The 20,914-nt window shown below is 37.4% G+C and overlaps 1 protein-coding gene and 1 long non-coding RNA gene across 8 annotated transcripts; one reads left to right on the top strand and one right to left on the bottom strand.

Moving 5' to 3' along the window:
• Positions 1-4,551: 4,551 nt before the first annotated feature.
• On the bottom strand, positions 4,552-19,979 carry LOC111267219 (uncharacterized). 6 transcript variants are annotated; one of them, XM_022845312.2, is made up of 19 exons: positions 19,759-19,979; positions 18,076-18,123; positions 17,255-17,560; positions 16,837-16,881; positions 16,352-16,399; positions 15,700-15,744; positions 15,430-15,507; positions 15,131-15,172; positions 12,554-12,595; positions 11,360-11,410; positions 10,592-10,684; positions 9,544-9,585; positions 8,967-9,035; positions 8,472-8,510; positions 8,227-8,268; positions 7,917-7,958; positions 6,633-6,674; positions 5,371-5,451; positions 4,552-5,056 (listed from the first exon to the last, which is right to left on the bottom strand). In XM_022845312.2, exons 1-19 carry the CDS (start codon positions 19,844-19,846, stop codon positions 4,872-4,874), a joined length of 1,428 nt encoding a protein of 475 aa, XP_022701047.1. In that variant the 5' UTR covers positions 19,847-19,979; the 3' UTR covers positions 4,552-4,871. The 6 variants fall into 6 exon arrangements, with proteins under 6 accessions (XP_022701047.1, XP_086827355.1, XP_022701048.1 ...); XM_086971229.1 differs by lacking the exon at positions 6,633-6,674; XM_022845313.2 differs by lacking the exon at positions 8,472-8,510.
• Positions 7,555-9,925, top strand: LOC111267220 (uncharacterized). Of its 2 annotated transcripts, XR_002684475.2 has the most exons (4): positions 7,555-7,642; positions 7,857-7,960; positions 8,177-8,242; positions 9,531-9,925. It is a non-coding gene; the product is annotated as an uncharacterized LOC111267220 (long non-coding RNA). The 2 variants fall into 2 exon arrangements; XR_002684474.2 differs by lacking the exons at positions 7,555-7,642; positions 7,857-7,960; positions 8,177-8,242 and adding an exon at positions 8,983-9,083.
• Positions 19,980-20,914: the final 935 nt, after the last annotated feature.

Genomic DNA, 20,914 nt, shown 5'->3' with positions numbered 1-20,914 from the left:
TTTACTCCAGAAAAAGCAGAATGCGTGTTTCAGGGAAGGAAACGTTAACGGTGTGATATGCGAAAGGCTTGCTTTACTCCCAGTTATTTCCTGCCATGCTTTTAAATAGCTAAAGGCATTTGAGGCATTTTCTGGCGATATCCGACCTTTACGATAATTCTGCACCCACACTGCAATAGAAAAATAACAAGTCAGGTATAAAAACCTTGTAAGTGGTGTTAAAATCTCTCATGTTATTGAGTGGTGCTCCTTGGGTAGCTTTAATAAATTACTCCATGCACATACGGTAGCTTTCAAAACGCTTTCGATATCGTCCCTGCAAACAAATTGGCTCTATTCTTCAAGTATACCATCCGAATGGAAATTTCTTTGTCGAACAAAAATATTGAAGTATTTATGTTTTAGTGGAGCCTGTTTTTAGCTACTAACGCTCGGTCCGAAACCGCAATTGGATGATCCTCTAGCCACCGTGTTTCAGATCATACTGCGGTAGCCTTCGCTGATGCTCGCACGGCTGAGCCATCTGCAATTGGGACGTTACCGATTCCAACGTGATCCCTGTTGTCCTTATCTGAAACAGCTGTATTTTTATTTCTATCCTTTAGTAGACCTGTGTCAGATAGTCTTGGCCGACTTTTTTCACCATATACTTACCCTACCCGTGTTTTTTTATCCAACTTCTTGCAGTACACACAAAAGATATCACTGAAGACTCGTATTTTTAACCTGACGAGTTTCTGATTTGCTGAATTTTGAGGAGAAATTCGTTTAGCATGTTCATATCTCGTTTGCTATTAAATACATTAATACACAACATCGATTTGTCATAGACCGGTTCTATGGCGATCATATTAAGTTAAATACATTGCGTGGTTCCTGATCAGCCGTTCTCTGTCACCAGTTCCTGAGCGGCCGGTCCCTTTACGAGCGATACGAGCTAGCGCAAATAGCTGAGCTTATGATTTTGAAGATACAGCCGAAGATAGCTTTACCTACAGGACCGAAATTCCGCGATTGTTCGCGACGGCCTGCGGTCGCTGTCATCAACCGACATTAGGAAATTTTAGATTGATGAAAGCCATCAGTCATGTCGCCGCTGACAATTATGCTGTAGCCTTGGCCAAGCTCGTAGACGAAATACGTTTGCCAACATTGTTTTTCCTTTGCTTCTATCGTAGAGTAATCGGGAAGTTTGCAAGCGGCCAAAGAATCAACTTCTACCCACCGTGAGCCATAGGGGGTTTGTTTCTCACCTAATTCTGGAATTAAATATCAACGAAAGTCTATTTGCTTTTACCCGCAACGTTGTCAGCCTTGCATACGGGGCAATAAAATAACGATTCGCCCCGCTTGCATTTCAAATATGGAGCTAGCTGCAGTTTTTTCTAACAGTAATGATAGCGAAATAACGGGTAAACTGTATCACCTACTATCACCGAGGTAAACCCGATAACTATTCAACGTTCTGGGGAATATGTTTATGAAATGGCAACCCATTTTTTCAATCGTAAAGCGAACCGATGGACAAAGCCGATTTGTGTTGTAGTCAGTAAATGTACCACTTCGTTGGGAGCCAAAGGTGAGCGCACCGAATTGGTGTTTTGCATACAAAATATTCTGCCAATGCCCAGTAATAGGTTGAGCCAATATCAAGCAATAATATTTTTCATATTTACGTGACGGCGTAGCGGGTAACGTAATGCTTAATGGCGGCACCGGATCGAGAATTTGAAACATCTAGTAGCGCTGTTTACTACTAGAAAATTATAAGCGGAGTATAGTGACACACGGTTAAGAGAATTCGCAACGCAGTTGAAATATAAATAATCAGTAAACTTTACGCTTCTTTGATAACCGATAGCTAAGAGTGTAAATATTTTCGACTTACGAGAAACCTTCGTTAGTTGTTGGTCCTGCCGTGATTAAATGGGAGATTTGAAACAAACAATTTGATATTTTGGCCTAGAGTACTAGAACTTGTAATAGATATTCGCTACCTAAATAACTAGACAGTTCTGTCTACATGTTACCAGTAATTTTATTCTCCTCGTTCACCTTATGGCTGTTGATAATGCAGGTCGACTATTGTTGTCGTCCGCCTCAAACTGGACCGCATGGTCAGACCATTCATCTTGACCCAATGTCCGTGTTGTGGCTGGCAATGGGAAGACAACACACGAAATTTTTTTTTTGCTTCTTTATTTATATGGTAGCGTATTACTGAAGTAGGAAATCGAAGGCAGCCCTGAATTACTATGCTTATAGTCGACCCTCAACACGATTTCCTTGTTACGCCACCAAAATTACTATGAACTATCCACTGCGCGCTTATGTTGCGTAAGCCGTTGATCACTTCCGTAATCGATTACTAAATTTGGGCTTTGTACCAGTCCACGAAGCAGTAGACTTTTAAACATTTTGTCTAGCGTTTGAACACAGAAGAGGGTGGAAAATGCGAGGAAAAGCTAAGATATGCAGATATGAAATAACAGCAGGCTTGAACGGATAGGTAATCGCTAGACATATTCGACATACGCTACTACTGTTGTCGATTTACATTTCGCGTATTCTACCATGCTGTTGCATATTCTGGCTGCGGAGCCTAAGGCCAAGTCTCGTCTCTCTTTTTTTTTACACATATTCCTATAAAAGTTATGTGCACCGCCAACCACTCAAATGTTCAATCCCTCTTTATTGGCTGTGGTTTTGCACTTCGCATTGAGTTTCTCTTGGGTCTAGGCCCATAGTGTAGTAAATTAAGTTCGAAGCATATTCACGGACGAAGATTCTACTTTCCAAACAATATCAGGACCTACTTACGGCCTAGCTTTCCAAGTCACGTCAGGAAGCCGAATTGCATTGACTTTACCTAAGTCGCTACAACCGGATTAGGCAAGTTCATCCTTTATATTGAATGACAGACATTCGGAATACGTTGGGGACAAAGTTGCCCCTTTTTCCGAATAAGACAAATGTCGGTCATTGTTGTTCAATTGTTTAGCTAGAATGGCGTATGTTCTGATTGAACACTCCGCAAAGAAATACGCGCTTTCGTTGAAACGATGCCTTTCAATCGTATTTGATGATAGACTACGAAATTGTTTGCCAGGCTCCAAAAACGATCATTAAGGACCAGAAGGTCTTTGGCTATGGCACTGGAATGAGGAGCCGTTTGCTCATGTTTCATAGTAAGGCTTGTAAGACTGCGATGCGTGTGCGGTAGAAGGAGCCTCCCATGCTTCTTCAAAGCGATCAAGATGATTCACCAAAATGACATTATTTGTTGCACCCCATAAATATGCTTCCCTCCAGCCGAAATACATACTAGCCCAACAACCGCTTTCGTCTTTTTCGTTTATACAAAAAAAAACACTGGTCAAAGATGCAGCCGCATTAGAAACCTCTCTGGCTTTTTTGAGACCGAACCCGTTTATTTCCATAGGTCACGATCGATTTTTTTAAAAAATCGCAAATCTGTTTCTCTAGTATTTCGTTTTCTAGCTAAAGGCAAATCAATAACATAATATTATAAGGAAGTCCGAGTTCCGGGTCAGTTTGACCTGTAGAAAAATATGGCATGTCCAAACGGACCCAGTTTAAGTATACAGTTCTAGAAAAGTAGTTAATTTTTCTTGATGAGAGTCAAGCAGGAGCTTTTATAATTCTATGGTGATTCTTGTCTATGGGAGCTCGTACCGAGTGGGCGCGTGGCAGTAGGAAAGCGCCAAATGTATTGACGGATATAAATATGTTTGCCTGCTACCAGATTGATACCACCATTCTAATAGAAATAAGATGTTGAGGAGATATTTTTATATTGTCGCCACTATCGCAAATTATAAATGCTAGTTAAGGTAAAACCACTATATCTAAAGTTAGGCCATTCGGTGGCCTTGAATTATGCGACGCGAGTTATGAGCAACCGTGAAGAGATTTGTCAGCATCCTGTGCCTACAGCAGGATAAAGTTTCCTGCATACGGTATGAGGAGTATCATATACGGTTCATGTATTAGAAAATGTGCGGTAAATGAGACAATAACCACAGAACCCAGAATATCAATTATATTCCCAAAAAAACAAGCATTCATCTCGATAGCAGCAGCCTATCTAAGGAAGCCATCGAAGGGACGGATAGCAGTAACTTTGACAAACTTTTGGTCTATTGGTTTGTAATAAATGAAGTATATATAACCAAGGGTAGAAGAAAATATTGGAAAAATCTCTACCAGTTAGTAAACTAGTATGTACATATTTCTGATCACAAAGCGTTTTTTGCCATAAACCATTATTACTTGGATTGGGTAAAACAAAAAAAAGCTTTACTAAAAAAAAAATACTAAATATTCGACGATTGTTCCTAATTTAATGAATATGGAAAGAAAATAGGAGTATAGGTATATGATATGAAGTATCGGAATAGGTGTCGGCCACATCGTAATGCTGAGTTTTTCTCTCAGCAATGTCCCCACCAACGATATGTTGCTGGCATGACGCTCTTTAGTTTGTTTGGTGCGACCTATGGACAGTGTTAAATGAAGTACTTTATTAGATTATAGTTCTGCGAAGCTAGCTTCAGATAATAACCTCTTTATTTTTAACGACAACCTTACGTTATACAGTTAATCCAAATCGTTGCCAGCCAACACCGGTTTTACCATCTAGATCCGAATGTGGAAGCTTGTGGACTCTGAACTTCCATGAAAAGCTGTTTCACGACCGAGGCCTTCGTTGGGATCGGGATGTCATCGATGCCCCGATGGGATCTCGATGAGAAAGCGCTTTGTCGCTTGCTTCCGTAGCTCGTTTCCTCCAGTAGAATAAAATTCACGGTAATTAAAATAGTAGCAGTTACAATTCGATCAGCTAAAAACTAATATGATATTAAGCCTTTAGGTGACAGTCCACCTATTTTTGACGGTACAACGGCTGCTCGGCAAGAGCTCTTCTCAAGTTTAGAGATGACTTCTTCCGAAACGGCAAAATCTACAATAACCATCTGCGGTTCACCGTTGACCTTAAATATCAGGTCGTCTGCAGATACTTGCTTGCCTTTAACTAAAATCACAAGTACAAAAACAAATTAGGCAGTTCAGATATGAGGCCCATATAAATACATATTTTTGTTTATTGCACGTGCATAGCTTGCTACTCTTTCCATCTACTCACGGTGTGACTTAACGATTATGCTCCTATCCATTGTAGCCATCGTACGCGCGACAAATAAGGCAAATAGTACTACGATAAAAACCAGTGTACGCATCTAAAATGGGTTAAATCAACAAGTAAGTGCTGATAATAGTATTGATGATTAGAGACTGGGTTTTTGTGCAAGCAGGAAATCAAACAATACCCATAACACGTATACATACTTAGAATGTTGTATGTGGCCCTGGAATCCTTCCCGTTAACAAGAGTAATGGCATGTGGAGTCTTTCTGTTATCTTCAACCACTAGAATTTGAAGAAAGCATTTGCATTTTTAATTAGAGACAACTTCGATAAAGGGCAACGTATATGTGTATGTGTGTACTGATAAATTTATGACCATGCAGCAAAGCGTCTCGATCCATACGGTGCAATGAAATTGAAAACAGAACTACGGGAACTATGAGCATAACAAGATCTCCGACTCCGAGTACGGTATTTGTACTTAAGACTTCAAGGTGCCATATGAATCAAATCACCTTGTAGCTTGACTGCAGATGATTTGATGAAATACGAAGGACCTAAAGAAATATGCGTTTATCCGTTCTAGGCTAGCTTCTCTATTAGCGGAACAAATGAAAACAAATGTTTACGAGATTTGCCTTAATATCATCTACCTAAGCAGTTCAGCCTGTATTCTAACTTTTTACGTAAATAAGAAGAATATATATAAAAAAAAAAAAGGATTCGTCATTAATAAGCACTTAATAATTCAATTTTTTTAAGTTCAGATTTTCAAGTATTATTTTCATGTGAACAAGTCCTTGAAATAATTTCTTTCCTGGGTGTGGCATCAAGGGGCTTACTAAGCTTACCTGGAGTTTCTCCAATAGGCCTATGGAATGGTATGGCAACCATACAAACAGCTATCAATATTAATAATAATAATTTTTCATTTTTCCCGATGCTAAAGCCTAAACCAACATGGCCGCATGCTTGTTAGTTACAGGACACCAGGGCGACGCATACAAAAAAAAAGTAACGAACCAATACCATGCCGCTCAATTCATGTTTCAGGTAGCACCCTTCACAGATAGACTATTCCATTGTTTGCTTTTCCATTATAAATGTCTGCGTTTTTGCAAAGCTATTTTCAAGCCATTAAACTGGAGAAACGTTTTGTGTATTCACAGGTTGTTGACGTCTATTTGTTGGTCTCTCATATGCGCAGCTTAGGCTCTTGTGCACAGCCTCAATTCTGTATGCTTCTAACAATAAAAATGGTTCTATTCGTTGCAAATCTAAAAATGCATTTCTATAATAGCTTTATACCATTTAGTACTTAAAAGAATAAATAATTCGCTTTTTATTTTTAGTTACCTCTGTGTTTCAAGTTTTATGTCCGGTATTGCCGTTAGGTTTTCTACGTCCGACTACGAGCCTAGTCAAAACGTGTCCCTAAAAAAACCTGATAAATTTCTACTTACCTTCAATATCGACCATTCCGGCAAGCGGGCGACCACGGATATCTAAGGAGAGTGCCCGGAACAGTTATATAGTAATAATAATGATTATAATGAATCTCACATATGCACAGAAGCTATAAAACTTCAATCAAGCCAACTTTGCACAACCCTTTGGCATTTTCCTTCTACAATAACAGATAGCTTTCTATTTGCCCGCTTCTTATCGTTCGTGTTAGAAGGTACAGTATAATTTTAGGTTACGACTCTTTTTATGCAACAATTCATTTTTACTGTTTTGCGATGGTCGTTAATATAATGCTTGCGAGCAAGAGATACAGCCAGCACAACCATTATGTTTAGGGTTTCCATTGTAATCATGTTTTGATGTATGCAGCGCCGCAGTCACACGGGATTTAATTCGAATTTTGCGCGAATGCGTTCATCCTGACTCCGAATGTTTTTTTCTTTGACAAATAAATTAACGTATCACCAGACAACAAATATGAACGATAAAAGGTCTAATACACAGTGGCCCCATTGTGACAACAAGAGATATTGTTTTTTCTATATACCTTTCGTTTGCATTTCGTTAAGCCTAATCTTAGAATAGTTCCAATAAATACTAAAAAAAAAATATGAATAATACTAACTGTACGCCCTCTCCTGCGTTTAAATCTATTTTTTTGTACGTTTTTCCGCGTATTTGGAGTCTTAAACAGTTTATCATTGGATTAGCTTAAGGTTGATCCTCTAAACACCAAAGTAGAAATTACACAAGGTAACGTTCTTAGCAAAGACCATATTCGTCATCTATAATCACAACGTTTACCTTATATAGACGCTCAATTAAAAAACGTACATGATTAGTTTATTATTATTATTATTATAATGCGTTCATTACTCGAATCGAAGGATCCCTATAGAATCATACGTATGAAAATCACGTCCATAGGCTTCCGACTGTTTGCTTTAAAGCAATGATGTTCGTTAGCCCAATTCGGGTGCAGCTTGAACTAACTTACTTTGAAGATGTATGTTTTTACGGTCTTTGAACTGTTAAGGCAATAGAACTTAAGAAGCGTTCGTCGCTTCGAATATCCTATTTTCGTAACGGTTTTGTAACTAGAGAAATTTGACAGATCGATGATATTAAAGCTTCGACCACAACTGAACAGTAACTGTTGTTCTACTGACTGTTACCTGAGAAATCTTCTATAGGAAACGTCTTCATAAATCGTCTAATAGTACTTTTCAGTCAGAACCCGGGTTAAGCCAAAAGCCACCTAGAACCACCTCTTAACGCACCTGTTACTGTGATGCCCTCCACGGGCGCCGCATTTTCTCGAACTGTAAGCAATATAAAATACTCATTGTTGGAGCACTAATTAACTCATTTGTGTTCACATATTGCCTAGACGATTTTTATCAAGGATATGTTGGATTTTACCACAGAAGGTTTTCAAGGAACTGTGAATACTGCCGGAGAGTTATTACAGAAGGAACATTTTATATTTATAAATTGTTTCAGTGTTTAGCTCGCAGGTGTGCCATTTTTTGTTTTGCAGTTCATCTTTTAACTCCGAGTGAAAGAAACGGACGCGACTTTGTTACTTACTTTCGACGCTGAACGTGTAAGGTTCAATCGGCCCTCCATTCACTGCGGTTAGAAGTAACAACATCGAATTAGAAAACATATGACTAAGCACGATCTCGCATTTCATATACATGTTTTTTCGAGACTTCTAAGACGCTAAAAATTTGCCGAGTTTATTGAACTTCAGTGACTTTTCTTCATTGGTAAAGGTTTATCCATCTAATTAACTAATTTGTATAGCATACTGATACGTTTCGTGTACGTACTTTGAAATATAGCAGTTCCGGTGGGGGGGAACTCCGTGCCTACGAAAAATAAGGCCCTTTGAATTTGAGCTGTGATACGTGAAGCATTTTTAGCCTCTCCAGGCATTCTTCGACGTAATTTTGAGACAAATTAATTGGAGAATGCTCATGAATTCGTGTAAGATTTTCCTTATCAGATGCATATATCCAAAATAATGACACAAATGAAAATGTAACACGTAAACATCTGCCTTAGGCATCATATATGTTCGCTTGGTAAACAGAATTTGACAGAAACTAAAGCGAAAAAAATCAACATGTATCTCATTGTAAAGCAAGCACTTTACCTTTGTGCTTGGTAAGCCCTTATTCAAGATGGTGACCCCAAACATACTTTGTATTGTTGGCGTTAAGCAATTCGATCGTTCTTCCTACATGGCATACTTAAGATTGAGAACCCTTTACAACCTAATCCCTTCATGCTGCTATGAGACCGGATATTATACCGTGACTCACCTACTCTATCACTGGACGGAAACGTAATCGCATCTAAGGAAATGTCACCCAACACGGTCTGACCATTCACTGAAAATCAAAAGCAATCGGAGACAGGACGATGATCTTTTCTGATGGGTAAAAGCGTCTTTCTACTATTAACAACTTTACAGTTCAAATACAGAATCATAGAGCAAATCACTGAATTGAAGACTCGATTCTTTTATAGACCGAACATTACTGCTAAAAAGTTCTAGTGAAAAGGAAACCGCTATATGCGATAGCCGATGGGGCAGTTTGAGGTGTTCCATCAAAACTTCATTAGCCTTTGCTGATTGTCATCTTTATTGATCGATATCCTATTCTTCGTGGACGTGTTCGCCTTATGTCTAACGGTCCAATGTACAACTATTTTGTAGTCGTTACAAAAATAAGAACAGGTATTTACTTCATTCTGTTAACAAGTGGCGATTAGCGCAACAACAACAACAACTACACATTTATCATTCAACACAATTATCGTTATCATATCAGCACGTATGGTAACATCCTTATCCTTTTTTTTTTTTGTTTTTTTTTTTGTAGGAATACTTCATACCTCTGATGGATACTGTTCCTGGTGGAATCAATTTGTTTTGCACTGAAAACATAATGATGGCATTGATGTAAATTAACAAGTTACAAGCTCGAATATAAAATATTCAGTAATCTCTACCTCATTATATAATTAGATAAAGTATTTTAATTGATGCAAGAAAAACTGATTGCAAAAACATTTCTCTCATAAAAAGCATCATACGATACTGTATTTTCGAGTTGGTAAAGTTGTGTAACACATAATGCTCCTCCTGCCGTTCAACTATCAACTACTGACGCTGTAGCCTTGTGCTTAAATAGGAAGTAGCTTTTTGGGGAAAGCTTAGAACTATCGTACATGTCAAATTAGATTCATAAATTCTGTCTACTGCATTTTAAAACAAGTGTGCTTAAATGTATAATAAGCATCCTTAAAATGGCCAAAAGAGGTAAGGAATTAGCCAAGGATAGGGATTCTCGTACGAAAAAGTTTAGCCCTGTTTCGAAATATGCTACCACTGTAAGAACTTCAACGGTGACATATCTAGAATGAGTCTGCACACGCACTTCAAACTCACTACTAATAATAATAATAATATACTAATTAACCAAGTTGTTTTATATCAACAATAGCTATTACTTAATTTTCATATCAACTAAGTCTGCAGAATCAGTTTGGGAACACTTTGCACTTCTATAGACCCATGGAAACTGTTTCGAGAGTATGAAGCGGACGTTCCTACTGTTTGTGAACGGTTCTTGGAAGTTTATTAACATAAAAAGAAATAACGTACGCGCGCGCTGTTGCTGTGCTTGTGTTCAAACTAGCTGTACTATAAATATTCCCGTAATTAATTTAGACAGCTTGAAGTACGATGAACACAGTTATACAAACGTTCTGTAGAAGTCATAAACTCAATTAGCCTTTAGAAACAAGAATTGTGGTCGAAATCGACCCCCACATTAACTTCGGACGGTTGATTGACTGGCAGTGTAAGTTTGTGATTTAATCATACCTTTATAAAGTTGCCGTTATAATGATTATATCACTTTTCGAAAGTAATGCTTACAAACAAGCGCAAATTCATTGCGAATGTCTTCTCCATTGAAGAGTACCGTAATCCTTTGATTCTGTTTGTGACTTGGCTGTGGTCGATCTGTGACTGAAATATCGAGCAAATCATTCGAGCTGAAAATTGATTGCGTTTCTATTGTAACCGTTCGTCCGAACCTTACGTCTGCTTCTATGACAGTTATCAGTAGTAGTAGTAGTAGTGAGGGACGCACAAGTATTATGTAATATGTTTATATAAAAACGTTTATGATTTTTTAAAAATGAACAATATAGAATATGCCGACGCACATACGTTTAGAACTGAACCACTGTTATTCAGGCTACTGGACTAAAGTAATTCAGAATAAAACAAGCTTTATCAATGTGATACACGCTACGATTGTATTACCCGATCATGTCAATTTTCGGCAGGAAACTCTCGGATGTGCTCTCATGATGTCCAGCTATATGAACTTTTTACATGTTATCATAAGCTATTCAGTGGGATAATATAAAAATAAGTGATAATAAAAATGTAAACCTTTTGCTACGATAGCCGATCACAGATCGATTTCCGGGAAGATCATATACTAAATCCGGGAGTCGTAGGCCGAGTCTACCCATGGCCACGTAGTTTGGGTCTTACTCAGTACTCTAATATAATCACTCTCATTATCTGCAAAACTCATTCAGTCTGTTGAACAGTACGCATAAAATGCACCCTTAAAACCTACTATTATCTTCAATCAGATACGTAGTACTTCTATTGCTAATTGTTCCTTACCAGTTATCTCCACCGTGATGTCAGTTGAAGGATACTTGTATTGGGGAGGCACTGAAAGGAAGCTTGAAGTATTTATTACCTATCATATTTTATAAAACTATCCAACTTAACTTAGAAAGAATGTAGCGTAAGTTTCATAATGTAAGGAAACATTTTTAAATCGCCCAAACATATCGATAAACAGGTTGGACTCTAAATTTTAAGTTCGTTTTAAAGATTATTTAAATTTTTGCAAGCATATCATCTATTCTAGAATATTATTTATAACATACTGACCTTCTTTCTATACAAAGCTGTTACATGAATTATAACAGCCTGCATTTCCGTCAGAGGGCCACTCCTTTTTCTATAAAATATAACAGTTAAACTACTCGGGATGTCGTGAGTCTGAGGCGTACTGGAAAATAGCTAATTCACAGTAGATAAAATCTAACATTTTCCTTCAGTTGATTACTATTGCACAAGGTGGTGTTTCATGGTGGGGTTCTCGCTTCTTCAGCTTGTTGTTCCGCTAAAATGTTTTGAAAAAATATTTTCTTAATGGTTCCCATTATAGCTATTTACTATAAAATAAAATGTACGTTCGAAGTTCGACATAAATAATACTGATTTACACAAAAAAGCATTAGAGATCATTTCGCCCTCTGACTAGACTTCACCAGTACAGTTAGATGTATTTTTTATGTCGCCTTGCGCTTTCTTAGTTACGCAGGGTGCAGATGAGCACAGGTAGAAAAGCAGACCGTAATGTCGTCATTTAAAAGACAAACCGAAACTTCCGTCGTCTACACGGGAAATGCGTTGAGCCCTACTCATTCTGATAATATTTGAGCTTAATAATACATGTAATAGTGGATCTATAATACGCCATCGCAAAACTTCTGGTAGATTCCTAAGAGAACAAAAAAAGCTAACAAGTTTACTCGAATTTTTTTGAGCTAACTTGTAGCTGCAGTAGCGTATCGGATAATCAGCTTCGAATGGACGTTTGGCTAATGGTAAATCAATATAATTATATTGATACTGGTGTTTCTATCATTGTACATCCTATATAACTAGCCTAGCTTACGTTGTCGCCGATCGTTGAGAACGTCTCAACATATGGCATCTGTGTATTTTGAATTTTGTTCGATTTTTTGAAAAATTGTTTCATGTGGGTTTCCGCATGTGGTAACCTTTGTCTAAAAAACTTACTGTGGACATCCAGATGCTGAATAAGGAAGGCCCTGTCACTTACTGAAAATGCGAAAAGAAGCATACAGAGCGCAATTTATATTTTAAGTAGGTGTTACACAATGATCTTTAGTAGCAGTACATCTATATGCTGATACAAACACATTTGACATGGATATATGTTTCATAATCAACATGCAGCCAGTGTCATTGGTTGAACTAGTATTACATAAGCTTTCCCTGTGGACTTGCTATTAACCGGTATGGCAACAATTGACAATATCCACTATGGCTCGATCCTGGGACATATAACCGAAAGTGATTAATAGTGCCTTAAGTAACTACCTGTCAGCGGTTCGCATTTACAAGCGGAACAGTTAGTTCCTCAATAGGTAGCTCGTTATTCTGCCTATATCCTCTGATGACACTAAAACAACTATTACAAACATCAAATTACCACACATTTTACAGTAGAAAGGTACAAAAGCAACGAAACATTGTTAGATGAGACACTTCGAAAATAGGACGAGTCCTATAAACACTTTCTTTCTTTCGGTCTGAAAGAAAATTCCGAAGTCGCAAGTATATGAAATTCTTAGAACCCGTTGTTGTATTTTTCCGCATCTCCTGTTAACAGTTTAGATTTCGATCGAGAGGGAAAATAGTGAAATATTATTTGCTCAAAGATGTGCAAATGTATTTCGACATCTTATTCAAATACGCACAGCAAACGGCTGCTTTCTAACAACCGTCTGAATGAATCCAAATGAAAATGGTCTTTCTTTTAGTCTTAATCTTAAGTTACCTGTGCCAAGATCGTGATATATATATATATAGATCTCTGTGTGTGTGTGTGTGTGTGTGTATATGTATATATATCATATTTTTGCTGTTCAAGCCCCCAATCTTGATCGCTGTTTTCAGAAAGAAATTATCTCAACAAGGTCTATACAGGATCTAGATGTAGTTACCGCCGCTTTTCAAATGCGCTGCATGCATGTCATAGATGTTACAGTTATTGTCACACGAACAGTCGACTGGACGATGTGAACGTTTGTTCTAATGAACTTTACTCACAGCTGTGTGCTACAGTTAATTCTTTTTGTCCTATTATGTCCATTGTTTCACTACTGTGAAATATAGGTTCAAAAAGGAGAAAAGCTATAATCTTGAAAATGCGGAGGAAGCTTTATCCGATATGTTGCCTACTGTTGTAGTATCAAACTGCATGATGTCGCTTGTAATGATTTAACTCAATTAATAGAAAAAAAATAATGCGAAAATGTCTAAACGAAATAACAACAGTGCCGACCGCTTCTTTTGCAGGGCTTGACGTATACTCAGAAGGGTGAAAACACGCAAGGAAAAGCTGTTATAAAGCATATTGTAGTCAAAGATCTGTTTACTTGGCTTACAAGCCACAACTTGCGACACTAAACTGTAAATGTAGAATAAAGGTTGTTATTATTATTATTATTAGCAATGACCTTCAAACTCTCGCCTTGTCTACCTTGAGGGCGACACATGTGCTCACAGGACAACCTGGCTGATCCTCACCGTATTCACACAACAGTCGGAATACAAACGTGGCCAGTGCAGAGAAATAGTACAGACCTCAGATGGCTTGCACTTGCGTAAACCATAAGTACACAAAAAAGAAGCGGAAGCGATGCAGGCAGCCAGAATAAGTGCCCAGTAACTTTAGCATCAATAACACTAGTGCCATACAGGGTGTTTACGATGGCAGGCCACCCTATAGTGCCGGACACACAGCTTAGGCTTACTTTCTTCCACACTACGTACTTCTACGTATGTAATGTAAAAGTGAATTGAAGATTGTTTAAAGACCACGTAAACACTATAGATTCTTATGTGATCTTCAAGCACATCATGAGGGAGCAAGGAACACTATTAGCAAAGAATTCAGCGCCGATCTCACAAACAAGAGCACGTCCACTCGTTATGGAAAGAACCGTTTGTCAAGCACTTTCGATTATACTCTACTTTCGTAGTGGTTAGTAGCTCAAAGACATTCCCGCTTTATAACTTGGTATTATATGTTATGGCATTAAGTTCACCCCTGTTCATTTAGAACCTGTTTCGTGTCGATATCTGAATGGTTCTGATGAGCTTCGTACGAAGCCCCAGTGACCGACAAAGGGTCATATGGCGAAACACTATGTTGAATGCGATTAGCCAAATTGAAGGACGCGAAAACACGCTGATCTTAATGATAATAATTAAGTCTTCTTTCTAAGTTGTAATACAGATTGTAGACCCTATTTGTAAAGGATTTTAAAATAGGGTTTCAAAGCGTTTGACTTTCAGTGCGGATGCTCAGCAGCAGCAGCTGCCCTTACTACCAATATATGAAGCGAACGCGGCGTCCATTTTGGCCGAAATGGAATAATAGCAATCGACTAGTGATGGCAACACGACAGACTTGCAATAGGCTAACACACAAAATAGTTATTCTGTCTCTAGCCCCTACAGAACGTATAGCAGATCAAATTGTTAAGCCACGATAATTCTTTGCTACATACATGTTAATCACTTGAAAGCGAAGCCCTCTTAAATAAATTGAAGAGCGACACTTACGTATAACATAACTGCTGCCTTGCATTAACGCATCTCCGTTAACTGTAAATAATAGGGTAACAAACAAATATTATCTTTAATAAAAATCATTATCTCAAAAGAATCATTTTTTTAGCGTTAACAATATCAAGGCGTTGGCAAAGATCGATAACGATAATAGATTGTAGTAAGCTTTTTATTCTGTTCTGTTCGTAATTTTTGGAGCTGCAGCTCCTGGACTTGTAAAGTACATTTATCGTATAGGTTATTAGGCGTTTAAGTCGACTTCGTACAGCTTTTCAATAACAAATTGGACTCACCGGTAACTGTGGTTGCTACGGCGCGTGAAGGTTCTAGGTCCATCAGGCGAAATGAAGGAGGCTGCATATTTTTGGTGACTAGAAAAATATGTTTTTGACGTAAGGTTACAACAGCCCCTTATGAAACCGACATAATTTTTTTTCTCCTCTGTATAGAGAAAGAGAGAGAAAGCGATATCAATGTGAAGACGAACATCTACATTTGTCCCCTGCCGTCTTGCTTCGAGTCTGACGCAATTATATCCTCGTACAGCTTCGTAATATACGTACCGAACTGTAGATTGGCTATGACGTTGTTAGCCACCCGCGATACGGCTGTAAGTTTATACAACACACGATACGAAAAGCCGTAAGGCAAGCTTTGTTTTTATTCCAGTTGCTCAGAAGTTCTTTCTATGATGAAAGACAATGGTATTTATATATTGTTATTTACCGTATGTATGCATTTTAACCTGGCGGATATACGATCGACACCTATAATTGACGTTGCTATTAACATTTAAGTCACTGCTAACTTGTTCTACGTTATTAACATATGTGTTTAAGAATGAAGTAATGATTAGTGCTGAAAGCTATTGTTTAAGGAAAAACAACAAATTAAGTAATAAATAACGAACAAAGCCAATTTTTGTTTCAAATCTGCATAACTGCGATCTGGCAACAAATAGGGGCATTATTGACCTCAACTGGAGTACGACTGTTAAAAATAGAGCGCGTATATTTTACACGAAAATACAGGAAAAATTAACTATCAAAGGAAATTTTTTAGGGGTTTTACCAAAAAGAACTGTATCCATGAGAAATACACTGCTTCTAATAGTGAACCACTCAGACGACAACTACATTGAAAACATACACGTGAAGGTTTGCTAGTGATTCATTTGTATTATCCAATGTGATATTATAGCGTAAGCAAACTCACATTTGGTGTTTTCGATGCTGCTGAGGTTGATGTTGTTTTTGGTTATCGCTGTATAGAAATTAAATAGTCAGCAGTTTACTTCAGGATGTAAGCCAAACAACATAAATTTATAATTGGACAAATCAAAAAACAAATCTTTGAGATAACCGAAAATGATCGGTCAATTTTTGGTCAAGAGCAATTGGCAAAATTTTAATACTGCTTAAGAACAAGTGCATTTAAACTAAATCCGTTATCATTCATTGCAAGACATATGTCAAAGTAGCGGAAAAAATATCCTGCCATTTTGACTGCTTTTCTAATCGCTCCCTACAAATAAGCGTGATGGCTATTGCTCCAACCGCTATAAACGAGTGAGTTTATGTAAAACTTACAAACGTTAAATAAAATTTCTTTTCACTATATTCTGCGTAAAAGAATGAAGTTTTTCAACGTATTCACTATCGAAGTTGTTAAACATGTGACATGTGGTGGTCTATATTTACCTCTGGTGTTTCCCACATTGCTTAAGTTATTGTTGTTGTTGATAACTAGATGGCCATCACACAATGAGGAGACTGCGTTAGAATTATGGAGTAATATATTCAATAACTAAAATGTTATGAATAGAACGAACGACTTAAAAGGAAAAGACAAACTCCAAAGATTCGTTTAAATGTTTCATTCATATCCAAATGGTTTGCTAAAGATAAGCAATCATTTTTATCTAACTTGCTTTCTGTAGGTTCACTTGCTGATTTATAATCTTATGAAACGTGTTCTCAAACGATAAAGCACGTAATTTGGAACAAACACGTCCGTCTGAATGACACTGCTCTGGTTAAAGAGTTAATAGTAACGATAATAACTATTATTACTATTATTGTGTCTGTACAATAAGGGATCCGGATAAATGCTACATACTAAACGAATTGTAGACAGTTGGTGATGATAAAGATTGTTGTTTTCTGTGTTGTCTTTCAATCTTTACGCTGTTTCTGCTGTCCTTACGGCGTCCTTTACGTCGACGACCGTTGCTGTCATAACGAGTAAATTTGCGATCATCGAAGTCACTGAGCTGTCTTGCACGGTTTGTCTTGTAGTAATGACCCTGTCCATAGCGATAATCGTTGCTCAGAAGAGGTGGAACAACAGTCGTTGAGGCTGTTGTTGTCGTCGTTGTTGTTGTCGTTGTCGAGCTACTCGACCCCTTTCCAGCGTTAGCCAATGCTACAGAACAAATATGGCTCCAATTATCAGTGAGTATTTAGGCATAATAGAAACACATAGAAAATAACAATGAATAAATAAATAAAGTCAAACATATCATTGTAAAGCTAAGCTTTTATCATAAATACAATTTTTTAACACCGATGACATGTCACAGGATAAGTACAGGGTAGGTTTTTAACGCAACCACTAACAGAGAGAAAGTAAAAACGCAAATAACATAGATCAGATCTATTTTTCGTCTCTAACTTAAAAATATCTATTTATTTAATTTTTATAAATACTTAAACATATCGATTTTACATTTTTGATTAAACCTATTTGAAGTATTGTAGCTAGTTTTATGCTTCTTGTTATCATTAAAAAGCGATTGCACATCAAATTTTCTGAATAAAATTCCAATATTTTTACGTAGACATAATATAAATGAAATAGATTTTCATTCTATAGAATCTCATTAAAGGACATGATTACTATAATGTGTCGATATGTTTCTGAATACAATGTATCTTCACCTTTAAATAGCATAAGCGCAGCTGGAGCAGCTACACCGCCGGCAATGACTGTAAAATGGATATAAATCAATTTAATTATCTATCTCTATAATAAATGGTTGTAGCGTTTGTGCTATACGTATGAGAAGTAAATACTGTTGCTTTATCGCTGTTGATTCTTTTTGGCCAGGGCTTAAACAGCCTAGAACTAATAATACACATAATGGCCTGATAGTATACGTCTACAAGTCGTTCTCAGATTGTATCTAAACGACAGATTTTGGACAAATCTTTTTGTATGTGTCAAGAACGTCATTCTGGACGGTCATGATTATTCAATATAGCCGACATTCACTCATTAGAATATAACCACATTTTCAAAATATATCTTCTTTAATCGACAAACAACCTTGTAATAGTAATTGTGCGTCACGTGATATGGCTAGCTACGAGCTCATTGAGTTGCCGGCCGAACATGCTACTTACAAGAAATTGGCTAGTCAATAGGCAATCAATAATCTTCTTTTCAAAACGACCGTTTATTTCTATACAGAAAATTACTTTTTGAGTCATTTTGACGAATTTTGAAATGTACGAATCTGAAACTTATTGAGGATTTTCCGACTTGTCTCACAGAAACCGTCCTCGAATTTTTTACGCTGTTTGAAAACTGAAAACTGCGCAGATTAGTAGGCGAAAAAGGAAATGCCAATCGTTCGTTGATAGTGAGAACGTTGAGTGACAGCTGATCTCTAAATCTGCGAAAACAACTTTTTTTTTTCGTTTTGGTGGATTTGCTGTCTGGTCCTAGAAAAAATTGGCTTTCTTCTAGTACCACGAATAGAACGTGAACGCCTGTCTACGATCCGCCAGTTATAAATTTAACCGGATCCAGGAGAGATACCCTATACGCAGAGTCGAGGTTTGGTCAGATTTCAAAGGTCTGATTTCAATATCCGCGAATAGATATATGTAGTTTTATTCAAGGGATAAGTTGTCTAAAGCAATGTTTAACTGCAAGTACTGCACATAAGATTCGAACTGTCTATTGATTTAGTCAGACTTCGAAGCAAAGTAAAACCTCCACATTTTTGTAGCGCATATGGGTATATAGCTGTTAACATACGGACAGAAATGTAAATAATGACAACAAATAAAAATGATCTTCTGTACTATGTTGCTGCCAAATAAAGGCTAACTTATACCTAAGTATATAGGGGAACTCTAAGTTCGTCGCACCAATTAGATATGTTGCAGCAGCCTGCTCTATTTTCCACAGTAAATAAGTGTAGATGCTGTAAAAATTGAAGCATATGCAAAATAGTGACAAAATTATGTTTATAAAAACCATTTTCAAAACGTTTGGAATTCACATTATTCAAAAAATATTTGAAAATTTTCTTCCGTCTAAAACTTCGATATTTTGCTAGATATTAAGGAAACCGTTACTATTATCTGTATTAAGGATTTAATATACTTGAAGTAAATGGGGATAGATCTATTATAGCTATATCATGCAAGCTCCTATAATTATACTGACTCTAAAAGTCATTTTTATCAACTTCTATAATTCTGCCATAAAACATATACGTTTGAAGAGCTTCAAAGCCCCACCTGTGTACATGCGCCCTTTTGAGATTAGAATTTCGAATACATCACTATGAATGAAGATCAAGTAGGCCTTTATGGAAACATCGTACTTACCGGCTGGGATAACACCGCCACGGCAGTGAGTTACCACGCAAAACAGAATCACAAAAGAGCGCCAAGCGTTCGCCGAAAACAGCCACATTCTAGAACATACGGTCGATTTGTTCTACTGATGCCACCCACAGCGTGATCAATAAAACCTTAGACTACGAACGTACACCGTGACCAACTTCGGACTGCGGGAAAGCATCCGGCAGAACTGAGTTAACCCTCTATACAAGTTAACGAATAAATGCGCGCTTCTAATGTTGTTCAGGTTATACATACTGGTGAAAGATGGCATGGAGTATTCTGAAGGAATACCTAATTTCGTGCTCTGCAAACCTAAATGTATAGTGCTAATCTTAGAAATTGCCGAGGAGGCTAATTTTCGATTTATATTCACTACTACAACTGGAAGCACACATATGATCAATTCAGCGAATAAGTAGGGTTCGTGACTAAGACGGTCACTGCTACTTGTATTAGATAGCTCCATAGGGTTGAGCATTGGGCATGGTGACATAAGCTGCGAAACGCATACGTTGTAAATGGTTGTTGTACCTTCAAAAGAATCACCGGCATTTTCCCCCGAAGTTATTTGAGATAAAGACACCATTTAAAGAAACTATACTAGAACAGAACATCTTGGGCGCCGATAAACTGAACGATGACAAATCTTTATGAACGTTAAGAATCGCGCGCTGCCATGGTGCTACAAAAGAATATAGACGATTAGCCCGTTGTGTTACCAATTGGGTGGTTTAAATTAAGAAACCCTAATCAGGTCAGTTAAAAAACCAGCATAATTTTAATAATTTTATTATTCATAAAAGGTTTAGTATGTTTACAGAATCACTGCATTAGGAAACGAGTAAATTTACTTTGAAATATCATCAAGCTTCCTGAACTGCTGTACCTAAAGTTGGGCTAAAGAGACTCGTTGTTAAGTTATATCTGGACGTCTGATCGCATAGGAAGACCGAAAATAAATCATCAGACACCATCTTACTTCTTCGTGAAGCGATTTCAGGCATGAACTCAATTTGAGCACAGAACGAATGTATATCTCGCCTGCGCACTACGCAACGTTATCTTTTGAAAACATTTTTACATCTTATATGTTTACATCTATAGGAAGATCTTTCGTCCATATACATTCTTTTTTAAT

The sequence above is a fragment of the Varroa jacobsoni genome, unplaced genomic scaffold (genome assembly GCF_002532875.2).
Source record: "Varroa jacobsoni isolate VJ856 unplaced genomic scaffold, vjacob_1.0 scaffold_1157, whole genome shotgun sequence".
Lineage (NCBI taxonomy): Eukaryota > Metazoa > Arthropoda > Arachnida > Mesostigmata > Varroidae > Varroa > Varroa jacobsoni.
Note: the sequence above shows the minus strand (reverse complement) of the source record. Positions and strands in the feature narration are given on the sequence as shown.

Coding starts and splice junctions, on each gene's coding strand:
- LOC111267219 (XM_022845312.2), bottom strand. CDS start 19,846: ATGTGGCTGTTTTCGGCGAACGCTTGGCGCTCTTTTGTGATTCTGTTT. Junction 8,269..8,471: donor CGGAACTGCTATATTTCAAA/GTACGTACACGA, acceptor TTCTAACCGCAG/TGAATGGAGGGCCGATTGAA. Junction 7,959..8,226: donor TTACACGTTCAGCGTCGAAA/GTAAGTAACAAA, acceptor TATTGCTTACAG/TTCGAGAAAATGCGGCGCCC.